At 37.1% G+C, this 27,692-nt stretch overlaps 2 protein-coding genes across 5 annotated transcripts; both read left to right on the top strand.

The window, feature by feature from the left end:
- The first annotated feature begins 318 nt into the window (after positions 1-318).
- LOC122974189 (myelin-oligodendrocyte glycoprotein-like) lies at positions 319-27,398 on the top strand. 4 transcript variants are annotated; one of them, XM_044342160.1, is made up of 6 exons: positions 319-507; positions 3,569-3,949; positions 4,057-4,143; positions 4,773-4,888; positions 4,989-5,391; positions 5,578-6,020. In XM_044342160.1, the coding sequence occupies exons 1-5, from the start codon at positions 480-482 to the stop codon at positions 5,013-5,015; spliced, it is 639 nt and encodes a 212-aa protein (XP_044198095.1). In that variant the 5' UTR covers positions 319-479; the 3' UTR covers positions 5,016-5,391; positions 5,578-6,020. The 4 variants fall into 4 exon arrangements, with proteins under 4 accessions (XP_044198095.1, XP_044198092.1, XP_044198094.1 ...); XM_044342157.1 differs by lacking the exon at positions 319-507 and adding an exon at positions 2,218-2,751 and having other exon boundaries at positions 3,569-3,946; XM_044342156.1 differs by lacking the exon at positions 319-507 and adding an exon at positions 2,224-2,751.
- On the top strand, positions 13,043-17,647 carry LOC122974222 (sialoadhesin-like). The gene is made up of 5 exons (XM_044342207.1): positions 13,043-13,157; positions 15,330-15,593; positions 15,681-15,941; positions 16,318-16,458; positions 17,487-17,647. Exons 1-5 carry the CDS (start codon positions 13,127-13,129, stop codon positions 17,537-17,539), a joined length of 750 nt encoding a protein of 249 aa, XP_044198142.1. The 5' UTR covers positions 13,043-13,126; the 3' UTR covers positions 17,540-17,647.
- Positions 27,399-27,692: the final 294 nt, after the last annotated feature.

Below are 27,692 nucleotides of genomic sequence, written 5' to 3'. Positions count from 1 at the left end.
ATACATCACATAACAAAACAAATGCATTTCTCTTATAATCATATACTCTTCTATACTCATGTTGAAAAACATTAACAATACATTCTTTTTCAGAGCAAATGCTCAAGCAAATACTGAAAGCTTGCATACTTTTATTTTTTTAACACTACTTTTATTACTTCCAGGGCAAAAGAATTAGATCTTGAACATGAACCAAACAGTTTTAGTTTAATAAACAATATAAAAATCTACACGACCCACATTCACGGTGGAAATTGAAATTGTGACATGCAGTTTGTCCAAGTGGTGTTGCCGTACCTAGCTGTCCAAACGGCGGATCCGCTTCTGTGTGCAGTGACCATAGAAATATGACAAGAACAAGTCGTGACAAGCAGGATGGCTAACTGGTTACTGAGAGAGGATTCAACTCTTTCTGAAATCAATGAGGCTTATCAATATAAAGCAAGTGAGGTCTTGGTAGGAATTCATTTTCTGCCTTGATGGAAAACTCCTCTGTTTGTTTACTGGGTGAGTCACTAATCTGATAATGATGAGTCATGTTGGTTCGTCACCGCACAGTCACCGTGACAGTGATAACGTGAGAGATAAATCAGTAATAATAAACTCAGTGTGAAATAACAGAATGTGGTTTATAAATAGTTGGGATCGATCTGGGGGGTATTCCATCATGCTGGCTAACGGGATAGCCTAGCTTATTTCGACAAGCTTTGCTAATTGAAGTGAGAGTTCCATCACTGCGGTTTATATGAGTCCCAGCTCAGTAACCATGGTAACTCAGTCAGCTGAACTAGCTGCTCTGTGGCAGGTTAAAGGTCAAGCTTAAGTCAGCTGCATGTCAAAGAATGTCTGACATTTAAAAGTTCATGTGGAGTTGATCAACAGCTTCCGCCATCTAAATTAGTCAAATGAAGTCTTTCAAAGTTTCTGTTATGATGTTATAGTGATATTTGACCCAGACAGACTGTATTTATATCCTTCTCCAGTTTCTTTATCTCCAACTGCAACTTAATTTTTAACTTTCATCGACGCTTGTTAATGGACATTTTGTGAAAGAGAAAATGTGTCAAAGAGTTTGATAATGTTGGGAAGTTGGTTCTCTTAAGTTGCCGACGATGTAATTTTAATTATACGTCTGATATTATCTAGCCAGTGATAATATAACCACACTGATCTGAAGGGCAATACTGCTGAATGCTCATTTATTAACAAATAAAGATAAAATCATGAACAGGGACAAGCGCTGTTCTTCACTTTCCCCACCCGGACTCATCAAGCTGGATGTGGGATTGAACTGTCAACCTCATAATGATAGGTTCACTCCTCTAACCTTTAGGCCATCACTACCTGCCTACAGGTATGCATTTAATCTGTCATCAATTTTGTGCCGAGTCATCTCCTTCACCTTGTTAATTGTGACAGTATTGGCCTTTTTGGTGAAAACCCCTTTATATTCTTCATGTAGTTTCATCAGCAGGTTTGTTCTGCTGCTGAGAAGAACTTTTTCAAGTAAGCGCAGCTTTCTTTAGCTGCGTTGATGGAACACTCCTCTGTTTTAGAAAGTGGTAAAAACAAAAACAACAAACAAGAAACCCACAACCCCCTCTTTTCAAGTGTACAGCTGGAAACCACCTTGTGGATACAACTTGTGTTTATAAACACAACAGGGGGTTGTTCCATCAAGCTGGCTAACGGGATAGCCTAGCTTATTTCGATAAGCCTCGCTAATTTAAGTGAGAGCTCCATCACTGCGGCTTATGTGAGTCCCAGCTCAGTAACCATGGTAACTTAGTCAGCAGAACTAGCCTTGCTAGCTTTCATAGCTGTGTACTGGAGAGAGGTAAGTTTGCCTGTTATGAGCTGCTGCAGTGCTGGACCAACATGGCTGCTAGGAGCTAATTTTCAAAAGTATAGATCCATCTCTCGACTTGTTCTATTCAAATTCATACAATGAAGTGGAAGACATAAGCATAATAAATCTCTTGAGTGTGGGTGAAGCTTGCCTGTCAAACACACATGCATAAAAAAATGATTGTCATAACTGCCATGAGCAAAAACATTTGATTTTAGCACACATTTAGTACACATATAGTACAAAGTATTGATTCATACGAGAAAATTACACTGTAAGTTCCGGTAAATTACATGGTAAGTTATGGGAAGTTACACTGTGAAACACAGGCTGTATTATAAAGTGTGACCGATCGATTGTTTGATATGAACAATCACCTCGTTTTGATTTGTGAATATAAAATTTGGTCAAAATAATAAACAAATTCATTCAATACAACTGAGAGTCAGTGAATCTAAACAATACATTTCTCCAAAGTAAAGTAAAGTAAAGTAAAGTAAAGTAAAGTAAAGTAAAGTACAGTGAAGCTAAATGTGATCAGAATTAAAACGTCACAATTTACCCCACAGTAGTTTTATATGCAGGAGCAATAAATATGTCCTACTTTCACCGAGTGACACACAGGAAGACCTCAACCTGCATGTGTGTAACGTCTCGTGCCTTCCATAATCGTCTGGATCGGTCTGTACGCGCTGACGTCATGTTAACGCCCACGTTCTTACACGCAGTTCAAAAGCAGAGTAACAACAGAGTGAGTCACAGTTCCGCAGCTCTACGGACGTTTCATCTCTGTCTGTCTGTAATTTACATGTTTAAAATGGACTTCGAGCAGTTTAGTAACATGTTTACATTCTGGATTTTTATTCTCTGTCTGACTTTCATCGTCTGGATTCCGGTTGAAGGTAAACTGACATGTTTCGCTTTTATTCGCTTGTTTCATCTGAGCGACACATGAATGAATGAATCAGTGAACATGTGAAAATATGTTTTACGGTTCATTTTCTGTGTCCACAAACTGTAATGTGAACTTAAACTAGTCGTCATATCTAATATATCGATGTATCGCTGCTTTATGTTTTAATGTTGATACGACGCGTTAAAGTCTTTAAACTTTCACTAACGTCACTTAAACAATCTACGAAACAAACGTAATAGATCTAAAATCTAAATGTGGATAAACTAACCTACAGTTTATTACGCAAAACAAGCAAGTCAAATAAAATATATAATAGTTTGTTTTTATTTTACATAATCTGTTACATATATTTTATTCTTTGTCCTATGTGATAATAAACTCAATTAGAGCTGCAACGATGAGTTGGTTAGTTGATCGACAGAAAATAAATCAGCCGCTATTTTGATAATCGAGTTTTTGTTTTAGTTTGTTTTCTTTTTTAAAGGTAAAATGCCAAAAAAATTGCTGGTTGCTGCTTCTCAGATGTGAGGATTTGAAGCTTCACTGTGTCGTACATGATAGTAAAACAATATCTTTGGGTTTTGAAGTGTTTATCATACAATACAAGCACTAAAATGTGAAGACATCATTTGTTAAGTTTCTAAATTGTAAATGTAAAGTACAGTCATTGTTGCTGGAAGTTTGGATTTACAGAAAAGGTTTGAGATATAGTTGAGATAATATCGTTGCTACATACAACATACAGAAAAAGACTCCAGACTTCTCTCGCTTTTCAGAAGGTTAAATTTTCCTCCATTTTCCAGGTCAGTTTAAGGTGATTGGGTCAACTCAGCCAATCATCGCTTCTCCAGGTGATGATGTCATCCTGCCATGTCACCTGGACCCTGAGTTCAACGTACAGGGGCTGACGGTGGAGTGGTCGAAGCCCGATCTGAAGCCTGACCCCTCAGATCGGCTGAGTCGGGCCGCATACGTCCATCTTTACCGGCACAGACAGGAAGACCTCGACATGAAGATCCCAGCGTACCTCAGCAGGACGGAGCTGTTCACAGATGAACTGGAGCGCGGAAATATTTCACTCAAGATCATGAACATGACGCTGGCAGATGAAGGGAGATACAGATGTTTCATCCCCAAGTTGAAGAGCAGAGTGCAGTCGGCAATTGTTCGACTTGTTGTTGTTGGTGAGTTTCTTCAGATGTTGTTGATGGTCCAACATTGCATTGATTGTTTATCTTTCTATAATGTGTTCATGTGATCATTTCAAATCTTCTGTTTCTCTTCAACAAAGCCTGGACGACAGAGACACCACGACATCACAGAATTGTCCAAACTCCTGATCCAAAGGATGGGACAGACGATAAGGGATCTTCTAATGGTCAGTATGAACAAGAGGAATGATTACAGCAAGAAAAATATGTGTCAACGTTCATTTGGGCTCCTGACTGTTGTTTTAAGAAAGATTTAAAAAAAAAAATATGAACCTGTCCTTGTAACAATTAAGCACTTTATTTATTGCAAATGAAATGGAAATATAAAATGTGTATGTATATGGTATCTAATGCACAATTGTAGCAAAGCCATAAGTAAACAGTCCAAGCAGTGTGTAGGATCCATACTAGAAGTGTACGTGCACACAAAAGCCAAAAATGGCGTGCGCCAAAAATCAGATTTATAAAACTGTATAATTCTCTTTCTGAATCACAGTCCACTTGGAAATGTACGATCAGCCTCATATCCTGCCCTCTACACGCCCACATTCAACCATAAATGGTAGATGCAAAAGTATTCACGAATATTGATGTTCATGTGTTTCTTTCGCCGCACCAATCAGTCTCTCATCACTTGTACTCGGGCAGCTGCAGATGAAGGAGAGCGACAGCCATGAACGGACTTTTACTGTTTTTTTTCCCCATTTTTGGACTTCCTGGTGCAACATTTCGTAAATGCAGTTTTTTAAGTTTTTAAAAAAATTTTTTTTAGTTACTTTATTTCTTTTTCCATCAGGTGGTCGTCCCAGTCGGAGCCCTCTGATCTCCGGTGTGGTGGTTGGCTGCATCTTACTAATCTTTGGTGGTGTAGTTGGTGCATATTTATTCAAACAAAGGTGCCAAAAACCAAACGTAAGTCAGAAATAAACTGTTGCTTCTTGCAGTGTAAATCATACCAGACTCTTTTGAGAGACAGTTAAATAATAATTCTGTTGTTCTATTGTCCTTCCAGCATCTGAAATGTGACACTACTTCTTGAGGAAGCTTCGGTCCTTTCATTTGAGCAGTAAGATGTTGCAAATCTTCTGTTGTGGCAAGTGCAGCATTCTTTGCTGAACCAAAGGGAGTTTATCAACTGATCCTCTGATTCGGACCACAGCAAACAAACTATAAGTGTGAAAACGACCTCACACTGAACAGACTGATCAGGAAGGCTGGCTCTGTGTTGGGACTCCTCTGGAGACACTGGAGCTGGTTGTGGAGAAGAGGATGCTGCATCTGTTAAACATCATAGTGAACATCTTGGATCTCTTCCTTGATCTGCTGGTCAAACAGAGGAGCACTTTCAGTGAGACTTCTTCAGCTCCGATGTGACAAAGAACGTTACAGGAAGTCATTCCTACCAGCTGCCATCGGTCTGTACAATGACAGTGAAAACAGACTGCTCACCTGCACTTTTATTTATTACATTATCGATCACATCTACTGTATTGATAATATTTTCATATTTATATTTGATTGTGTATAATTTAGCCTTTAATTGAATTTGTTTCTTTTGCCTTTTTGCCTCTTTGTTCTTGTATTTTATTTTGATTTGTCAGGTAGCTGCTGAATTCAAGGATATAATCCTGCAACCCCACCAGCCACAGATGGACATACTGGGTCTGAACGAGGGAAATGGTGGATACTGACTACGACCTGGAAAGCCCTGTCAAGAAAATGATGTAAATCTGATTGGAGCATGAATTTTGATCACCGACGACACCTTGAATAATAATATGATGTAACCAGGTGACATATGTAGAGTTTAAAATAAAAAAGACCCCTCTCACAGCCCCCCCTATTCCTACAGTATCAGCCATTTACACCCCACTACACAGACTAACAATGTGTATGTTGTTCAATCATGTTTTATCCAACTCAGAAATTAATTTTGATCAGTTAAGAACTTGGATACAGTAAGTCATGCGTTGGTCTAATCCTGGTTAGATTACTGCAGTGCTTATTACTAATTTCTTATTTCTCACCAACAAAACCTCAAACTTCAGCTGATTGAAAATGTTGCAGCCAGACTCATAGCCAGGTCCAACAGGAGGGAACACATCACACCGGTTTTAAAATCACTTCATTGGTCTGTTAGTCAGTCTGTTGTAGAGTGGATTTCAAGTTTTTAATGATCACTGTTAGGACATAGTTTAAAAGTGTCACTAGAATTTTATTTTAATTAATTTATTTTACTTTTCAAAACCAAGTTACTTTGTCAATATCAATGGTGATCAATAACCTGTTGCTTTGTGTTTGAGTAGCGGTGTAATTTGTGTAATGGTGCACAAGAGGGCAGTGTTGAGTTTAGGAGTTCAGGGTGAAGGTCACAGAAAAAATTTATTTAATGGATGATACTTGTATGATAACAGAGTCATGATGTTAATGTAGGCTTATCAGTATAATTTAGAGGAATACATTTAAGAATTATTTCTTCATTGTACTGATGTTTATCTGATTTATTTGGATGTGATTAGTAACGATTATAATTTTGGCAGTAGTCTAATAATGTATGTTTATTTTCTCTCTTTCTCTTTTTATGGTTTTATTTAAAGTTTATCAACCTGACAAACTCCAGCTAAAGCAACTTTGCATGGAAAACCAACTGCTGGAATGTGAAATGTGAAAAACTTTAATAAATACAAAGAAAGAAGATTTATCAAAAAAGGAGTTGAGTTGTCCAATACGTCGTCTGTTGTCTTCTAAGCCATTTTTGAGTTTAGGCAGACATTGAGGCAGAAAAACCAAAAAAACTTCGCAATCAATTTTAAGACTTGTTGGGGTTTATTAGCTACAGAATATATATTTGACCCCTTGACTTCCTATGAGCCTGAATGCAACATGAGATCCTTTGGTAGGTCATTCCTCTGTCAAAACTAGAGACTAAATGTGAAAGGGCCTTTTCCTTGAAGTCACTTTAAATACACACAGTATATCATATTTTATTAATTGTTAGTCTCTTACTGTCTTTTTAAAATTTTTTGTCAATCACTTTTAATTCTTCTTCTGATGTCTAATATCTAATCTATTTCTTCATCTTCACCTGCACCAAAAATCAATTGTACATATGCACTAATATAAATGAACAAAGTCTGATTCTGATTCTGAAAAAACAAATGGACAGCTTTGATTCATGTGTTGAAACTGCCTCTGATAAAGCTACAGATGGTGATGTTCATGTACAGAGAAAAACAAGACAGAAGGCTGTGTCTGAAATCATTTCATCCTTCACTTCTTCCCATACAATATACACTAAATAGATTCTCATTGGTAAGCAGTAAATTGAGGTTTTGGATACCTACTAATTATTGTCATTTTGTGTCATCACTGACAGGTATAGAGTTGCACAAAGGCCATTGTCACATCTATTAATGGTGTAAAATTCATCCTCTGGGCACCATGAATATCTGTAGCTACAGCATTTCATGACAGTCCATCTAATTGTTGTTGATATTTCAGTCTGAACCAATGTGGTGGACTGATCCACAATCTGACATTGCAGCCTGTATAGAACCACACCACTGAGATAGATAAAAAACGGCAGATACCCAGATACACTATCAGGTAGTCATAAAGTAGTTTTGTCCCCCAACAGAAAGGTTTGAGGAAATGTGAGGATATGTACACTATCACAGCGAAGCACTCTTCATTGAAGGTCAGTCCTTATGTCTGTCAGGCCGTCTTTGTATCACATTTGGGTTTTCAACCATGTGAAACGCTAATCTGAGCCCAGTTTATCACCCGCTGCACAGATAATGTGTGTAATGCAGCAGTTATGGAAGAAGTATTCAGATCTTTTACTCGTAAAAGTAGCAATACTCCATTACAACTAAAAATGCTGCATTAAAAATCTTAATTTAGTATATGTACAGAAGTATTATCAGAAAAATGTATTTAGAAGTCAAAGTACTTGCTATAGGGCAGTGTTATATAATTATATATTATTGGATTATTACTAGTTATGCATTAATGTGTAAGCAGCTTTATTACTACCTTACTGTTGTTATTAGTTTAACCTGTCAAATCAATTAAACATCATTTATATAGAACCTTCTGTATAGGTTAGTGCAATTCAAAGTGCTTGACAGACAAGCTGATGATGAGATAGTTTAAACTCATACCTTTATTGTGGAATGGATAGAAATATTTAAGCTGCTGTTTTGCCAAACAAGACATATTGACATTTCTATTAAAAGTATAATATGTAACTTTTCTGCATTAAATTGTCTAAAAACATCTAGACCAATGTTATATATTTTGTTGAGTTGTATATTTACATTATCCCAAATGTTTAAAACAATGTTTAAACCCAGAGAAATCTGTAATTTTAATCAAGGTAACAGTCAGTTTCATTTGGTCGCCTGTCAATGGCGTCATACCAGGGTGGGGGGAGGGAGGAGGGGAAATTTTAAGTGGAAGAGCAAAGAACAGCCCTTGTCGGGCAGTTGATGAACATCATAATATATACATGGATAAACAAGAGTATCATGTTTAAATGTTTATGTTAGAATAATCTATGTCCAGTATTACAGATGTATGTAGAAGCTGATGATTTGCTGTTATATTCAATCAAACCTCAATCAATCAATCAATCAATCAATTTTTATTTATATAGCGCCAAATCACAACAAAAGTCATCTCAGGGCACTTTTCACATAGAGCAGGTCTAGACCATACTCTTTTGATTTACAGAGACCCAATAATTCTCCCATGAGCAGCACTTGGCGACAGCGATAAGGAAAAACTCCCTTTTAACAGGTAGAACCCTCAAGCAGAACCCGGCTCTTGGTGGGCGGCCATCTGCTTTGACCGGTTGGGTTGAGAGAGAGAAAGAAAGAAGGGGGAGGGAGGGAGACAGAATAACAACAATCATAACCATAACAATAACAGCAGCAATAGCCAGGGAAAGACACCAACAGGACTGTGAAGGCTTGGCCTGCAACCCAGGGTTTCCTGCGAGATGAGAAAGCACAAAAAACTCCGGGGAAGAAGCCAAGTTAGTAACATGATTGATTGGTACATGAATACATACAGATCGAGAGGAGGAGGAGGAGAGTGGAGCTCAATGCATCATAGGATGTTCCCCGGCAGTCTAGGCCTATAGCAGTCCCTAACTATAAGCTTTATCAAAAAGGAAAGTTTTAAGCCTACTCTTAAACATACTGAAAAATACAATGCTGAAAAATAAAAATGCGATTACAAAACAATAAACATAAACCTGAAATCAACTCAAGTGAAATTGCTTTTCAGCAGACGTGTGCACATGTTTGAAATATAGATATGCATGTGTGAGTGTCAATTTCTCCTTGAATGAATATCAGATATTGACTGTGATTGAAAAACTGTTTTGAGTAGACAGTCACAGGATGTCGTAATTTTCAAGTCCAATAAAAGGACCTGACTTCAGAAGCCCTTAAAATACATGTTATCTATGCATGTTTAGTCTTTTTAATTTTTTTTTATACAAAAATGTTTAATTTTGTCTTTAACTGAGAGCTTTAGTTGAGAGCAGATGTCCTAAATTAGACGTCTTCTCAACATGGGTCTTTGGGCATTACAGGTTTTTAACAGTTTAACAGTGATGTGAGATTCCACCTCCCATAGAACGAGGGGAGGTGGAATCTGCTTTACATCTCACATAATCCTCCTTTATTCTGGTCGGTGTTTACATCACATATGGAAGGCCACTGGGCTAGAGACGCATCGCCTGCATCTTAAAGATCTGTTACTCTTTCAATGCACTGGTTAGGGAAGCCCGGACTGCTTATTTTGCCAATTTAATTTCTTCCTCAAGAAGAGATCCTAAGATTTTATTTGACACTATAAATAACATTGTTTCAATGCCACCCTCCACATTACCATCTTTCTCTAGCAATGATTGCAACAAGTTCCCTACCTTTTTTGTGGATAAGGTAATGGCTATAAGATCCAGCATTCATCCTAAGACATGCCTGCCCAACTCTAGCCTCACTCTATCTCCTCTGGTTCTGGAATCTTTCCAATTAGCTTGCAAGATCTGATTGCATTGATTAAGAAAATGAATATATCCTTTAACCCAGTGGATGCAATGCCATCTTCTCTGTTTTTACAAGTTTTGCCAGTTATTTGCCCCGCTATACTAGCTATTGTCAACTACCCTTCAACTACCTTCAGGATGTGTCCCTTCCTATCTTAAACATGCTCCTATCCAGCCCATATTAAAGAAACCTAATTTAGATCCTGCTGTGCCCAAGAATTATAGGCCCATATCTAAACTCCTATTCTTGTCAAAAATTCTAGAGAAGGTTGTGGCCAATCAACTCACCGCTGTGCTGGAGAGGCATACTATTTATGATAAGTTTCAATCTGAGTTTCAGAAACAGCACTCTACTGAAACTGCTCTTCTGAGGGTCTCTAATGACATTTTAATGTCCCCTGATGCAGGAAATTGTTCTGTACTAGTACTACTTGACCTTAGTTCTGCATTCAACACAGTAAACCATCATATCCTGATTAAGAAGTTGTGATTGGGTGGATATATCAGGAATAGCATTGGACTGGATTTTATCTTATCTCACTGACAGAAGTTTTGCCATCTCTATCGGTGACTTTGTGTCTGACTCCCCTCCACTGTCTTGAGGTGTCCTGCAACGTTCGGTTCTGGGGCCCCTGTTATTCTCTCTATTTTGCTGCCCTTGGGATGGATTATCAACAGTTCTGATGTTGGTTATCATTTATATGCAGACGATATCCAACTCTGCTTCTCATTCAAACATAGTGAATCTTGTAGGTTATCCAGACTCCTGGACTGTCTTAACGCTATTAAAAACTGGAAGGCAGAAAACTTTCTACAGCTCAACGCTGATAAGACAGAGGCTCTGGTTTTCGCCCCAGAAAAGGTTGCCCCTGTGATTATAAAAAGCATTGGTCCTCTTTCCTCTGCTGCCCACCCCAACCTGCACAATTTAGGGGTAATATTTGATCAGTCCTCATTGTTTTACACCCATGTAAAGCAGCTGACCAGATCTTATTTTTTCCACTTGAGAAATCCAGTAAACTGAGATCTGTAGTTTCAACAGTTGAACTAGAAATGCTTATACATGCTTTTATTTCTTCACGCATTGACTACTGCAACGCACTGTTCACCTCTCTTAGTATCTCTGCCATCGATCGCGTTCAGACAATCCAAAATGCTGCTGCAAGACTGCTCACCAGGTCAAATAGACAGTCTCGCATTACTCCTTTACTTAAAACTCTTCACTGGCTTCCTGTTGCATATAGGATTCAGTTCAAAATTCTCACTCTTACTTACAAAGCTTTGCATGGTCAGGCTCTCGCCTATGTTGCTGATCTGCTACACCCATACACTTTGGCTCGCTCTCTTAGATCAAACATGCAAAACTTGCTCTCTGTTCCACGCACCTGCCGTAAGACCCGTGGTGATCAAGCTTTTGAGGCTGTGGCACGTAAGCTTTGGAATGCTCTGCCTGCACCTTTAAGGATTCTGTTTACTCATTTAAAAAAACAGCTAAAAACACAACTGTTTAGACAGGCCTTTGGGTAACCTGTAAGAAGTCAACATTTTATGTTTCTATGTTTTTATTGTGTATTTTTCTGTTCACTTTTTCTATATTGTTTTACTGTGTAACTTTATTACAGATTGTGTATTTCTTTGTATTTCTTTGTGGCATCATGCTCATGTACAGCACTTTGTGACTAATATCTGTGAAAAGCACTATATACATACATTTTACTTACTTACTTACTTACTTACTTACAGCCCACCTCTGAGGTAGGCCTGTGTTATTGAGACCTTACAACACCTGACTGACCAGATATGGAGCGAAAAAATTCAGACACCCTCTTAATACGCTTGGGGATTTTACAGACTGCATATCAGGGAAACACTGTCCAAGGAAACATAAAGAGGGAATTTGATGCTAAAAAGACTGTATATGTGGCAGATATCCACTTGATATGACTAACTCAGACTGCTGAAGCCTCATATAAGCTTCACAACAACTTTTAAATGCATTTTTGCACAAAATGACTGTGTGGACACACTGTGCATTTTGGCCCCCATCACTTACATTGAAAGCACATTTGAAGGGGATCTTTTAGTCGCCAGTATGAACAGGAGGAATGATTACAGTGAGGAAAACCTCTTTCAGTGTTCATACAGATACCTGACTGCTGTTTTAAGACACATGAAAAACTGTGAATGTATCCATTAAGGTTGTGCTGTGATATACAGACTACTTCTTCCATCCATCTACCATGTTTTAAACAACTATAATGGCAATCCAAAGCTAAAACTAAACTGATTGTATGTATCAGCTATGTATATTAAAGTTGAAAGTGAAAAGATGTGGTTCCTGTTGCTGCTCCAGCGTCACGTCACTGACTGTTAGTGTTGTTGTGAAGAGTTTTCAAATCTGGCGCCCCTATTGGCAGTAATCGGCAGGACAACATTATTTGTCTGACAATGCTGTGGTTAAGGTCTGGTTAGGTTTAGGGGAAGATCATGGGTTGGGATCCCTATATCAGTCTAAAATGATCAAAGCAGTCTGAGTTTAATCGAGTCTCTTATTGCAGTCTTTGTTGAAGTTGTTCATGTGGCTGCTTCATATCCTGTTTTACTTGAATATGACGTACAGATAACCTGCCTTGTGGCTGACAACAGGTTTGACTGTGTGGTTTCTGGTGAAGAGAGTGGTCTATTTATGATGAGGTTGACTGTAATGTGGGTCTCATGTAGATGAGCAGTAAGTAGAATCGATTTGGTTAAAATCTGTAAAAGATCATCAGCAAACTGTCCTTAGGAGATTTAGTGACATTAACTGACAGCACAGAATGAAATCATAACTTTCTAAAGAATGTTTTTATAATTTATAAAATGCTGACATCTGTCTACAGCCTGGGTTGATTTCTTTTTAAAGGTTCTGAAGACTGAGCTCAAGAAAGTTTGCTAAATGAATTAAATGTATGAACTTCGTTGCAGATCATTAGTGTTTTTTTATGTTGTTTTCTATTTTGGATCTGGCTTTGATGATTTCCTGTCAGATCAGGATGTGGTTGACTGCAGTGTGAAATGCAGACTTAGAGGAAGACAGACCCCACTAACAGAAGATGGAGATCACATCACTCTGCCTGATGCTCTGTAAGAGATTTTACTTTTAAAAAATATTTCTCTCCTGTTCTTTCTTTTTCCCCACTCATCTACCAACCACTTGAGCAGATTACTTTCTGTATCTTTTTCATTGAATTATTTTTTTCTGAATCTCATAAATCAACCAGGATCTGTCTAACCTTTGGTCTAAAGTCCTTGATGATTTTCTCCATTTACATGTTGTTGTAACATAATTGATTAAACAAACTCGAGCAATGAGCAAAATCTTACAGCAGTTACAACTAAATTTAGATTTAAATTTAATGCCTGCTGCTCTGAGTTCTGAGACTTAAAGCTATAATTTGTAACTATTCTGCAGTAAAAATGTCTGAAAACGACTAGACTAGATGTTATATATTTTCATTTTAATCAAGGTAACAGTCCGTTTCATTTGGTTGCCTGTCAATGTCATACTCCCTCTACCAAAGAAGCATGCATCAGTGTGGTGCTTGTCCACCACAATAGCGTGTACCGATGATTATACGCACACAAGATAACACATCAGTGTTGTGGCTGTTAATGGCGTCTACCAAAGAGTATACACATACAAGATAAAATGTCGGAGTGGAAGTTGTCTGCCTGAAACTATCATAAATGGACTTTTATTCAGTTTTAAGCCACATCTTTATAATAAACTTTTATATATTGGTCGTTTTTAACTATATCTTTTAACTGGATCAAGGATTTTAGTCATTGGACGTCTGGATCTTAAGTCATCAGAGAAACAAGCTGAGCGAACGTTAGCAGCAGCTCGGCAAACAGCCCCTCTCGGACATCCTCTGTCCACCAAACAGCGTCGGAGAAACACTGATTTTTTTACGTGAAACTGCTTTATTCTGTGTTTTTACTGGTTTTAATCCCCATGTACGTTGTTGTTTTTGGACGGGAGGAAACCTCTGTGGATAATTCAGCTCCCGATAAAAACATGCTGAATGTCTGGATCTTAAGTTATTAAGAGCAGCTCACAGCACCTCCTTATGTCCCGAACAGTGTTGGAGAAACACTGTTAATGTAATGTAAAATGTAAAACTGCTTTATTCAGTGTTTTACCTGTGTTAATCACTGGGTCTGTTTGTTATGGAGAGCAGGAGACCTCTGTGGATAATTTGGCTCCCGATAACAAACGCCCGAATGATGAACACTGAAGTAATCCTAACCTGGAGAAGCTGGTTGTTTAACAATGAAAGCAACAACTCCCATGATCCCACGCTACTTCACAAGTTTTGATTAGTGACCCTAGCGGCAGAAATTACATATTGTGTGTTTAAAGAGACAGGAGCTAAAATGGCCTTTTTCAGACGGAGGCTGAACTGAGGGGCTGCATAAAGTATGTATATAGTATATACTCTTTAGATTATATAAAGTATTAGTTAAATAAAGAGTTATTATATCAGTATTGCAGCCCCAGATTAAAAATAGAGACCTGCAAATGTAGAATATGTCCCCTTTAAAGTCCAACTGAAATTAAAATGCATTTTTTATCTACTACAGCTACATATCTGCTCTGTACTGTGTTCTACTTTGAGAAATTTGAGAATTTTATATTTGTTTTATGATGGCATCCTCTTTTTTTGCATTAATTTGACGGAATATTGTTAGTTCTCTGTCTACATAAATGGAGACCTTGTTTCCATACAGCCAATCAAATCACTTAATTTTAAACCATATTTGCATGAAGCAATAACCTGTTGCTCTATCTTAGGCAGAGCAGACGGTCACACTGAGCCTGATTGCATCCTGCTACACAGCACAAGACCCACAGACTGAACAACAATCCACATTAACTTTCCTGCTAAAGTCTCCTTCTTATCTAACTTACAAACATGAACGTGTCTTGTCCTGCCGCTTAGCTTGTTGAACGAGCCACCAAACAAACATTTAGTTAGCAGGCTACATACCTAATTAGCTGTCCAGCTGTAGCACATTAAACAAGTAGTTTAAGTAAACATACCTGAAAATGTCACGTTAGACATTTCGGCAAAAAGGGAGAATAAAATGTGTTTCCAGTTTATAAACAAAAGCTGATTAATGCAGCTTTAACTGTTACCACTCAACAACAATATAACTGCAGCAAGCAGACTGCATTTAACACATATCATCAATTATGTATACAGAAGAAAATTTAAATACATTCATAATTATTTCCCTTTTGAACCTCTGCAGCCACACTGAGCATCAGTCCCAACAGACTGCAGTTTTTTGAGTATGACCGAATCTCTCTGAGCTGTGAGGCACCAGCAAACTCCAGCGGCTGGATAGTGAGGAGAAACACCTCGGAAATGACATCTCAGCAATGCATGCATGGCTGGGGAATCTCAACTGAATCCTCCTGCATCATTGAGGATGCCTACCCGCCAGACACTGGATTGTACTGGTGTGAGTCCCAGCGGGGGGAGTGCAGCAACACCGTCAACATCACTGTTACTGGTAATACTAAATGTAAACTCTATTAGTCATGAATCAAATACACCAATTATGGAAATTTGCACTGGTGTTTATTCTTCTATATTTCAGCTGGTGTTGTGATCCTGGAGAGCCCTGGACTTCCTGTGACAGAGGGAGACAATGTGACACTTCTGTGTTCCTACAAGGGAGAAGATGAAATTAAATCTACATCAAATTTCTCTGCTTCATTCTACAAAAATGGGGTTTTCATCGGGTCTCAGCCTGCAGGAAAGATGACCCTCCAACCCGTTTCCAACTCTGATGAAGGCCTTTACGAGTGTAAACACCCCACAAAAGGAGGGTCATCACAGAGCTGGCTGGCAGTGAGAGGTGACAATGATCTTCTGCTTCCTGTAGACACTAGAGTGTGTGATAGGAGGAGGTCAGCTGTAGTGGCAGCATTTAGCTGCTTTGGAAGCTGAAATAATGTCATTGGATGAGTTTAAACCCACTGTGTGGAGCTAAAACACTATAGTACTTCAAGCTAATTAGACTAAAACCTCCAAACCAGAGTTGTAGCTACCACTGAGGACAATGACATTATGTCCTCTGTATTTTTTCTATAACTTTGGGGTCTGTAAACTCCCAAACTAAATTGTAAATTTACATTGTATAGTCAAAAACCAAACACATTTGTTTCTTTTTAAGGCTTCTCCCAGTTTCCTTAAACTGAGTCTAATCGATCACACACTTTTCTTCCTCACAGCTGGAGCTCAGCCTACAAGTGTCCCTACCACTCCTCCTCCTCCTCTTAAGTCTCTGCGCCTGTTGTGTACCATCCTGCTGCTCATCCTCTACAATATCATCCTCATTGTGTCTGTAATCATTTACCGAAGGTGGGCTCGAGGTAAGAACACCTCAGAAAACCCTTAAAATAACAGAATATATTGATCCCTTTATTGATGATGTTTTCTGTTGGCCTCTCTCAGGGGGTCAGAGGTCAGATGCTGCAAAGACGGAATGTCAACATACTGGTGCTAAAACTCAGCACTCTGTAAACTCATATTATCAGCTTAATTAAATCAATGTATCTGTTGTCATTAACTGAAATATAATAATTAGATTGGTTTGTCAGTTTTATGTTCAAGTTGTCATTTTAAAATCCAGAAAAATTCAGAACTTATAATTGTGACTTCAAGTCTTAGGACCTAAAATCAAGAGTTGTGTTTCCCACTGAACAGTCACTAGACTTTAGAAACATTGTTATTGTTGCTCTTTGGCAAGAAATCCCTCCTTTTCTCCTACGCTGCAGTTTAAACAATACTGGCACACTTGTTTTCTTTTTGGAGGGGGCAAGTCACATAAGTTTGGCAAGGGGCACCTGGTTGTGGCTAATGAGGTGAGGCTAGCAGCAATAGAGCTGGTTGTCACAGCAACAACAATACCACTGTAAATCAGGGAGTGAAAGAACATAAAGCAAGCAATGAAGCAATGTCATTTCACTCACACTACAATTATGTATACTGGGAGATTTGCATCACTTCAGCAGAGTATCTTCAAAGAACAAAAAGATCTTTTTCTTGTTATGTATGGTAACAAAGAAGGTACTTATGGATACCTTTATTGTTTTTAATGTGCAGACAGAATGCATCATTGAAGCAACAGAATTAAGACTGATACTGTTTGAGGGAGAGAGGTTTGGTTCAGATTTATACATTGGTTTGGAAGGATTAGAGGTGGTAGGTTTGTTAATGAATTGCCAGAATTCTGTGTTTTTTGTTTTTCTGTTTGTATTTTTGTGGTCAGATGACTTTGACCAAATGACTAATGAAAAGATGTACTGTCTAATGCAGCTTATGTGGAATTAAATTAAAAAATTAAAAATTAAAAAAGAAATGAAATGAAAAGACTATGTTCTCTCTGCTCTTCTTATAGCTCGAGCTGAAGCAAAGAAAAGAGCTTCTGATCATCTCATACTGGAGGGATGAGTCCTATTTCCAAGAAGACCAATTATATATACAGACAGGTGACAAATTAAAGGAAAAACTGGTATTTATCTGAATGTTAAACCCCTACAATGAGGGGATCTGGTGGTTCTGTTATGCTGTGGGAGGCATGTTGCTGGCATGGTTTGGGTCCACTTGTTCCCTTAGAGGGAAGGGTCACTGCCTTTATCCTATGATGAAACATTTCTATCCTGATTGGAGTGGTCTCTTCCATCTCCGTCTGTAGTCTGCGATACCAGACAATCGGAGATCTCCGCCAACAGAAGTCTGGGGATTTCTCAATGCACAGAAGAGGCTTGAATGGTGGCAAGAACACCCACTAAGCCTACGTCCTTTACAATTTTTCAAGGACACGCCTTGACAGAAATGATACTCTCTCTCCATTCTCCTCCATAGTTAACTGCATGTCACTATGTGCCCAATATGAAGGCAATACCTGGGAGATTGTCCTCAGTCTCATTGAGCGAAGCATTTAGAGACCGACCTGAGTCTAAATTATATAAGGCAATATCCTCATTTTACATTTATCTTAATTTTTTTTAGCATTTTGTATTTTCTTATGTTTATTATCTCTTAGCTACTATAAAGCGTGAAGTATACTTTACTGACTTTTGCTTATTTAAAAGTGATATTTACATGGTTCATTTCATAAGCTGTATGCATGCACTGCACATGTTCTGGACTCTTGCATTTGATGACTCCATATATATATTACTTTAATGTCTACCAAAGAAAGTCTACCAAAGTCTACCAAACTACCAAAGAATAAATAAAATTGACTTCTGTTTTATAGGTATTTGTTTTGGGATTGTTTGTTGTACAGGGATAATCTCTATCATACTTTTGGTCATTTTTACTGACAAACAAAGATTTTTTTAGAGCTGACAGATACATTTCAGAGGCATCATCAGCCATGTAGACAAAATGTCACAGTATGGACTAATTGGGATGGATGCTAATGGGAATACGTTTTCATCCTGGATCACAGTAGTGGACCAACACTGCCATTCCTAGAACCTAAAAACTCATTTATTGTAGTCATACAATGAATAACACAGTAACACAGTAAAACATGCAGGTTTGTGCAACAAAACCAGTTTGTTAATTAGATTTAATGAACTTGTTATAAGTGGCTTAACTGAGATACAAGAGTTAACCAACAGTTATTGTCTGGTATGGACAATGTTATCATTAGTCACAACATTTGCACCGCCAACATGTTCATTCACCTGATTTACTGTTGTCAACACCCTATAAGGACTATTTATCTCAGCGCTCCTTCACAATCTGTCTGTGATCGACTTGTTAAGTCTCACAGCTTCCTGTTACATTTATCTACTGGGAGCCTTGAGCCAGTAATCACTTAAAGACTTGAAGCAGTTACGCAAACTCAAAACTTTCTACATGATTCCTGTTTCCTGTTTCTTTGGTCAGTGTGTGTGTAAAAACTTGAATGAATCATTACTTCCTGAAGCACTTAAGAATGTGCAACATCCAAATTCACAAAGAGCATACATGAATGTTTTGCTCCACCTGTTGGGCATTTTAATCTGAAACATTTTCATTACAAACACAACCAGACAAAATGTTCCACTTAAGGGGGAAAACTCTATAAAGAAGCATTTCAAGCCATTTAGTTGTTTGTTGCTGAAATAATGAGACATATTTTTGTTATTCTTGATGTCTTCTCTGGTTTTTGACCTTGTTTGTTTGGTTAATATGTTTTATTTTAGTATTTATCTTCAAACAGCATCAGAACCTTTATTGAACAAAGTCTTCAGAATGATACAATCAGCTTTCAATTATACTCACTTTATTAGGAACACCTGTGCAATCTAATCCAATACAATACAACAGCTCTGCCATAAATTCTATTTTTATGAAGAAACTGAACTATTTTTAGTTTTTGTTGACATTGTCAGAAAGGTGATAACTGTATGTTATGTTTAACATTGAAGAGTCAAAGCCCCATTTCTATAAAAGTCACACAGATGCTATTGATCTGGAGATTTGTGGGTCACAGGATGTCAAGTCGTCTGTATTAGAAAAAAAGGTTAAGCTTGATTGCAGTTTTTTAGACATCTGTGTTACATATAACCATTTTAAACAGCATTTAAACGTTTATGTTTCATAGTGAAGCAAATCCTAAATATAAGTTGAAATAAATAAATTGGAATATTGTTTAGACTACTGTAACAGGTCTGCTTTATTCTCCTGTTTTATCTGTCTTATTCTATTTTAGCTTCTTTTTATCTCAAAATTAAAACTGTAATTGTATTAAAATGTCTTTTTACATTGTCTTGTGTTGCTTTTATATTCTGTCTTGATGCCCTTTATGCTCTATGTAAAGCACTTTGAACTGCTTTGTCGTTGAAATGTGCTATACAAATAAACTCGCCTTGCCTTATAGATAATTGTGTGATTGTAAGTCATTTAAAATGAAACTTAAAATCGTAAAAGTTTTGAGTGTTGCTTATGGGCGTTTATACCAGGCGTGTGTGTGTGTCTGTGTGGGCGACGAAAGAGAAAGAGGAAGAAGCCTATTATTTTAGGAACAAGAGCAAAACCGTATTTTCTTCATTTCAAATAATTTATAAAGCGTTAGCTATTGGGAAACTATAGTGGATCTTTTTGTTTTTTGTTTAAATCTATTCCGATTTGTTTTAGCATTATGGAGTTAATCCTGGTCGTGCTGATGTCCTTTCTCCCGATGACCGGCTTAGGTAAGTTTTAATTCTTGCGTAAATTTTATGCTACTTATTCTTAAAGGAAAAACAATCTTATTGAAAGACGTTTCACTCAGCAGTTAGGTCTTTATTTCGCTCCTAAGTGAACCAGACTAAGGGCTTTTGCGCTGATTTCTACCGGTGGAGCTGAAGCCTATGTGTATGCAAAAACCAGAATGTAAAAAAAGACATAAATCTAAACTAACATAGATACAATTAGATCTAAGTGTGAGAAAGGAGCCCGTGTATTGACTGTGAGAGAAGCACATTGAATAGAAAATCAGAATTGTGTTTTCTAATCACAACATCAATCAAATAATACAACAAACAGATTTAGAGGAAGTAATTTCGAGTTATGATGTCATAGTCATAATGTCATATACGATGCTTTGGCCCATAGCTCTCATTAAAACATGAGAACTTATATAATAATGGTCCAATACTTAGTATTAGGACTCAGAATTTTTGTTCTCTGATTTTAAACAGATATTTTACATTTTGGACTAATTTATAATTGAGATATGATGTATATAAACCCGTAAGTAATGTGTTCCTCTGTTTGAATCAACTATCTTCTGTAAATACTTTTTCAAACCTCACCTGATGGTGCTCCAATGCTCCAACGTATCTTTGAATCATCTCAGAACCTTCTACTTGTTTTATTTTTCATTCAGCTCCTGAACATATGGCTAGCACTTTCACTTGAGAGCCTGCAGCTGTGTGTCTGTGCTGCTCAGGCTGCTGTTGACTGATTTTTTTTGATAATAAAATGATTCATGACATCCATAAACAAATGTTGGACAAGCAATGGCTAATTTACCTTATAATAATATAAAAAAAATAATAATATAATAAAAACTAATTTATGTCATAATGACACATATGCAATAATAACTCATAATAATAGGCTAACTAAAAAGGGATGGATGGGGTTATATATAAATATTTTTCCAAATAATTGAGAATTGAGATTTGTGGATGACAAAAACTGGTTTTCGTACAAAAAAAGTACAATTTGTTTTTGTAATTTATACGTAAAAACATAGGAGCATCTTTAGAAAAGAGCATTGTTATAGATTAGACTATCCAATGGTAGAAGTTGTTAAAATTAGCTCTGTGTGGACATCATTAAAATGCTGCTAACATGCATAGTATCTGTCAAAAGTTTGGAAACACTTTCTCATACAAGGGAATGGGAAGGTGTGTCCAAACTTTTGACTGGTACTGTACATGTCAACAGATCAGTGTTAATATCCCAGTAATATATGTATGGTTAATATAATGCTCTAAATGAAGACAGTTTGCATTGTGAGTACTTGTACTTTGACACTTATAGTACATTTTGCTGCCAATACTTATTTACTTCTGCTTATTTTCAAGCAGGACCTTTACTTGTAATGGAGTATTTTTTTATTGTGGTATAACTAGTTTTACTAGATCTCAGTACTTCTTCACAGACTGTTGTTTCCCCAGGAGAGTCTGAGGTGATTGGCTCACATGAACCAGTTCATGTTGTTGTTGGTGATGATGCCATTCTGCCGTGCCACCTGGAGCCCCCATTCAACGTGATGAATCTAACAGTTGAATGGAATCGCAATAAAACCAAAGTGCACGTCTATCGCAGTAGGAAAGATGATCCAAGTCTTCAAGACAAGCAATTCAAAGGAAGAACATTTCTCTTCCATGATAACATGGCTAATGGAAACATTTCACTGAAACTGACCAACGTAACTGAAAAAGATACAGGAAATTATATCTGTTTCGTTCCCAAACTGCAGAGTCAGGTCAAGAGAGGCAACGTTACGCTTATTGTTGGTAAGTACAGCTAACCTAATATATCTATCTAATATAACCTATATACCTAACATATAACAAATAACATTAGAAATCATCTTTTCCTCAAACTGGGATCAGACTCTAAATATTTTCTTTGAAATTTTGAACAGGGCCAGTGAGAGACAATAAAAACAACACTATTGTTGATCCAGGTAAGTAAATATCTTCATTTCTATTCATTTGGATTCTGATTAGCTGTCACCGACATTTTCTTGTTGTACAAAAAAGTATCTTGTTGTAATGAGAATGTTTTTGCATTAAAATAAGATACTTTTTTGTTGTCAAGAAAGGGTTTAAGTGGGAATTTCTCTAATTACTTTTGAGTTTAAAGGATGAGGCTGCCGGGTTTACATTTTTTTCTTATTGTCAACAAATCTCATGTTTGGAGCCAAACCAACAATGAACTAATCTACTTACAAGTATTGTGTGTGTATCAAAGCCTGATATGTCTTACTCCTCTGTGCCATAGACCTCCATTGTTGTCCAAAAACTATTAAAAACACGTCAATGAGCCACACTGCTGCACTGGGTGACATGTTCCTTCGCCCTGAAGACTACATTAGTCTGTTTAGAAATGGCCCCAAAGATTAATAACACCCATCACATTTTCAGTTTTCAGGAAGTAGTTCCTTGTATAGCAGATGCCACTGAGCATGTGCGTGACAACACGTTCTCATCCCAGGGCGTCTCATGCAAGATGCACAAGGTACCCTGTGGCGTCTGTATAGTGATGCACCAGGCTTTTAACTAAACCCATCCGTGGCAATATTGGACGCTCAGAGCAACTGGTGTGGTCTGGTTAGGTTTAGGCACTAAACCACTTGGTTAGGGTTAAGGAAAGATCATTATTTGTGTTAAGATGATCTCATGAAAGGTTGTTATGGCAACAGTAAACACCATGACAAAAAAGTGCATCAACTTGTGGTTGGAAATGGGAAGCAAATAGTGGTCTCATGCAGCAAAGTGCACTTTTTGCCATGTATCTAGCCATCCACCAAACCTGCCACCTACTAACATGGAAATGTGTCACCTTATATAGACATTATCAGTCTCTTGACATCTAATAAAGACACAGATGGGTTTACATTGGAATCAGTTGAAAGCTGAGTGCAGCTCATACAGATGTTAAAGTTGCCTTGTGTGTCGGTATCAGACAAAATGGTGGTATGCAGTGGGAATGAGAACAGGCTGGTGCGGGAACATGGTTCTTACAGCTTTGCTCTGCTACATTTCACAACTTCTTGATTTTGTATTGAAGTTTTTTGTGAAAATTAAATGATATGTAGCACAACAAGCTAGCAAAACTATAAATGGAACCTTGTTCTTGCACATGCTCAGTGTCGTCTGCCTTACATAGAACTAGACTCACCCAACGCAGTCGTTGGCTTCATTGACCTGTTTTTAATAGTTTTTGGACAACAATGGAGGTCTACCACACAGAGGAATAAGATATATCAGTCCTTGGATACACACACAATACTTGTTAGTAGAACAGTTCGTTGTTGGGTTGGCTCCAAACATGATATTTGTTGACAATAAGAAAAATATAGAAAAACTCCAGATTTATCCTTTGATTTTTATGGCGTTCAAGCATTTGCTGCCCTAGCTCCTTGATTTTGGAACAATCACCCTCTGGAGGTCAGATCAGTAAAGCCTGTTTCTTCTCAAAGCCATTTCATTCCTTGCCTTTATTTGCTCTTATTTACTAAGAATCTTTGCTTAACTTTGATTTAAATATTCACTGAAATTATTTTTATTGTGCTTTCTGTAACCGTGAATCACTTTGCAACAAAAATGAACCAATATCTGATTTCGTTTAATTGAGTCATTTCAGTATTTCTGTTGGAGAGCTAATTGCTCTGATATTTCATGATGATGTTCTAAATGGTAAAACTACAGTGCCTGCTTATCCAAGCATGCATTGGGACTCTGAGGAGGAGAAATGTGTGTGGAAAATGGATATATTGTTGTATCCTGGAAGCATTCAGTAAAGAACTAATCTTGACATCTTTCCTCTATTCTTTCAGGACACAGTGTTGGCATTGCTATAGGTGTCATCTCTGTCATTGTCATCGTCATTGTTGGTGCAATACTATTCAAAAGACAGAACTGTAAGTCACAAATTTCTCCTCTTATCATTTTCCACATTTTAAACCATATATGCATAAGTCAATGGAACCTAACCTCTTCCATTAAGTGGGTCAAAAATCACCTGCCTTAAGATACAGTTTTATTTTAGTGCAGTTTTTATTTGAATAGCCTCATAGGTTTTTCCATGTTACTTAATTTTCTCAAATAAATATTTCATGTGCCTAATTCTTGTAACAGAACATGTTGTATCTGTCCTCTCCATTTTAAGAAGTTAGCATGAAGTAGTAGTTGACAAGTACTAGTAGTTGAAACTAGCTCCACCTCCAGCAGCTACAACAGTAACATGCTGCTCTAACACTGATGCTTCACTATTAATAATCTAATGATGTCATATATAATAATATATCAGTCAGAGGGACCAAACCACTACTTTTACTGCAATGCTTTAACTACATCAAGCTCATAATACTTATGTACTTTTACTGCAATACTTTAACTACATCAAGCTCATAATACTTATAAACTTTTACTTAAGTGGGATGTTTCATGCAGGACTTTTACTAGTAATGGAGTATTTTTACATTGCTATATTGCTACTTTTACTTAAGTAAAGGATCTGAATACTTCTTCCACCCCTGGTCAATAACGACAAGAGTCACTACTCCATTGCTATTGACTCTGCTTGGAGTGATAATCTACATTTTACACAACCTAACATTCTTTCTTTTGGCTTCTTTGCTGCTTCACATAGATGCTTCTTCTTTTTAACATGCTGCTGATGATTGTGTTGGACGCTGTCATTTCATCAAAACTGCCATAAAGCTTTAACCAAGTAGTTTAACTCATATAAACCTCGCCATATGTTGGTCAAAGAACATGCACTGAAGGCATTAATAAAAACCTGTTTTGTGTCTCATAGGTCCTAAGAGGAGGTGGGCGAGGAGGCAATAGGCAAAATGCACAGGTCAGTCAAGCAGGCAATCATGAGATGGTGCAACTGAATGTGTGAAACTAATGACACTGGTACTTAAACATATCTCTTGGTGGTCTGACCCAGCTACCAAAATACTATCAAAATACTACAATCCAAATATTGTTTTATCAGGTATGGGCCAAACATTCACACATTGCACAATAAGCTCAGATCATTTTAATAAACCAGAAATGGCTGCCTCTTTTGGGAACAATTCCTTCAAGAATTGAAGCATGAACTTTTTATCCAGAATTTCCAACAGTGTGATAAAAAAAAGGATGGTACAATTATTCACTGAAATTTTGTGAATATTAAGAGATCTTTTGTACTGTAATATTCTGGACCGAAATGTTCAGAAGTTCTTCATATTAGTGTCCTTTTTGTACTGTATAGTTGTTTACTGTACTCCTCTGTACTGCTACCTGAAGTTTAAAAAAAAAAAAATTTCCTTAACACTTTTGATACAATTAACTGTGATTTTTTAAAAAAAATAGGAATATAGTTTTTTATCTCAGGATAACTGGATTAAATCTTATCTGTCCAAAAGAATGAATATGTTGCTGTATGTGTGTATTTAAGCATGTACGCTTTTTTCTCAGGTGTGAAACAAATTTCAACATATGTTTTGTAAAGTTCTGTATTAAAAATGTATTACTGTTACTACTACACGAGCTTTTGATGTAATCATACTTTTATTCACAACCAAAATCACTATGGTTGAGTCAGTAACATCTGGATACTAAGCAGCTGTAACTGTGATTGTTGTTTGATAATAAAAAGATGACTGAATGTTGACTTGACATTATCTTACAATCATTGAATGCAATATATCCACCCTCATTAAATGATAACACCTTTGGTTTAAATATGTGAAGAAATGTACGGATGACTGTTTTTCTTCTTCTCTTACTCAACTCTGTCCATGATTCTACCCCTTGTGTGCTAGCCTACACATTATTGGTCAATTAACATACAAATTCTCTAAATACTGTACAATTTATTTTTTATATTTATAGATAGAAAGGTTCACCTGTATGAGGGGACAGACCACACTTGCACTTGTGGATTTCCCATTTGCAAGGTAACTTCACTTCTATGTTCAAGCTGCAAATGCAGATGTACAGTATGTGTTCACCATTCTGACACATTAGCAACTCTGCATATTTATGCTCTACTTTCAGGCAACTTGCACTCAGTAAACTCCACAGCAAATTGTGTAACAGACTATATGTAGTCATTCTTCCAGCAAGACATCCACTGTCTTCTAGTATATTATATATATCTAGTGTTTGAACTGTACATCCACACAGGTGCTTTTGGGTATTATGTTTCACTTCTCTACGGGGGAACACATTATACATAAGAAGAGGTTTAATCATGGCTTTTAAAATATAAAAAATAATAACACAGGCAACATCACAAAGGACAGCACAAGGCGTTTGGAGTTTTTTCTACTGTGAGGAGCGGCATTATTCTGGGTGGACTCAAGTGATGCCATTTGGGATGAATTGTTGATGGTTAACTGTCGAATCCAGTGTGGCTTTCTTGAGTATGGCCATCGAGTGAGGGCAACCGACCACGGCAGAAGAAATAGCATTGCTTTTATTATAAGGTAAAGTTTTACTGGTTTACATAGTTCATCCATGTTTAAACTAAAACATTGACACAGTATTAATTTGTTCTTAATATTCTAACAATGGCCCCTCAGTAATTTCATAATTTATAATATATTTGAGTATTTGACAATACGTCTGTCTAAGACAGCAAGAAAATTTCTGAAATGTGAATATCCAATCAAAAACTTAACTTTAGTGCACAAGGAAGCTGAAAGTACAGACTTTTGTATTTTTTTTACAGGTTCCTGCATCCTCTGTACTGCTGCTCCATCCTTCAATGATGTGTCAAGTCCTGGGATGACTATCTGTGGTAAATGTGAACTTCTCATGTAAAACTACCATTGTTATTCTTCAGTATATAAGATACTTGAAGAGATAAACAATAACTTTGACAACTGTACTATTCAACATTAGTCCATCCACTAGTGATGTCTCAAGTCCTGAAAAAAGGAACAAATTGGGTATTTCAATGGTAAATATCAACTTAAATTCCAAAGTGTTTCTCCTGTACTTCTCAAAATATTGTGATACAGTATTTTCCTCTAGATTTTTTAATTTCAGTTTGAAAGATTTTGGCAGCAGCAAAGATAAAACCTGAATGTTAAGAGCTTCTCAGTTTAATAAATGACTTTTCTTCTAAGAAGGGTCTTAATCCTTGGTGTTAGTCCTTGTATTAAAATACCTGTTAATCAATTTGACAATGAAAGCAGATCATAATCATGTGCCTTTTGGTGGTAGATCATCCCTTTTCTGATCTGAACGTAAAGATATATTTCAAAAGTATTGAGGCCGATTTGATCAGACATTGCGTAGCTTATTTTGGGGATATGCTTGCAAGTGACTACAAGTTTAGTGCAACTGTAGTTTTCCACCATCACAATGCTACTTAGTAA

The sequence above is a fragment of the Thunnus albacares genome, chromosome 22, assembly GCF_914725855.1.
Source record: "Thunnus albacares chromosome 22, fThuAlb1.1, whole genome shotgun sequence".
NCBI classification, from domain to species: domain Eukaryota; kingdom Metazoa; phylum Chordata; class Actinopteri; order Scombriformes; family Scombridae; genus Thunnus; species Thunnus albacares.
The sequence above is the reverse complement of the archived record's forward strand: the minus strand, read 5'-3'. Positions and strand labels throughout refer to the sequence as shown.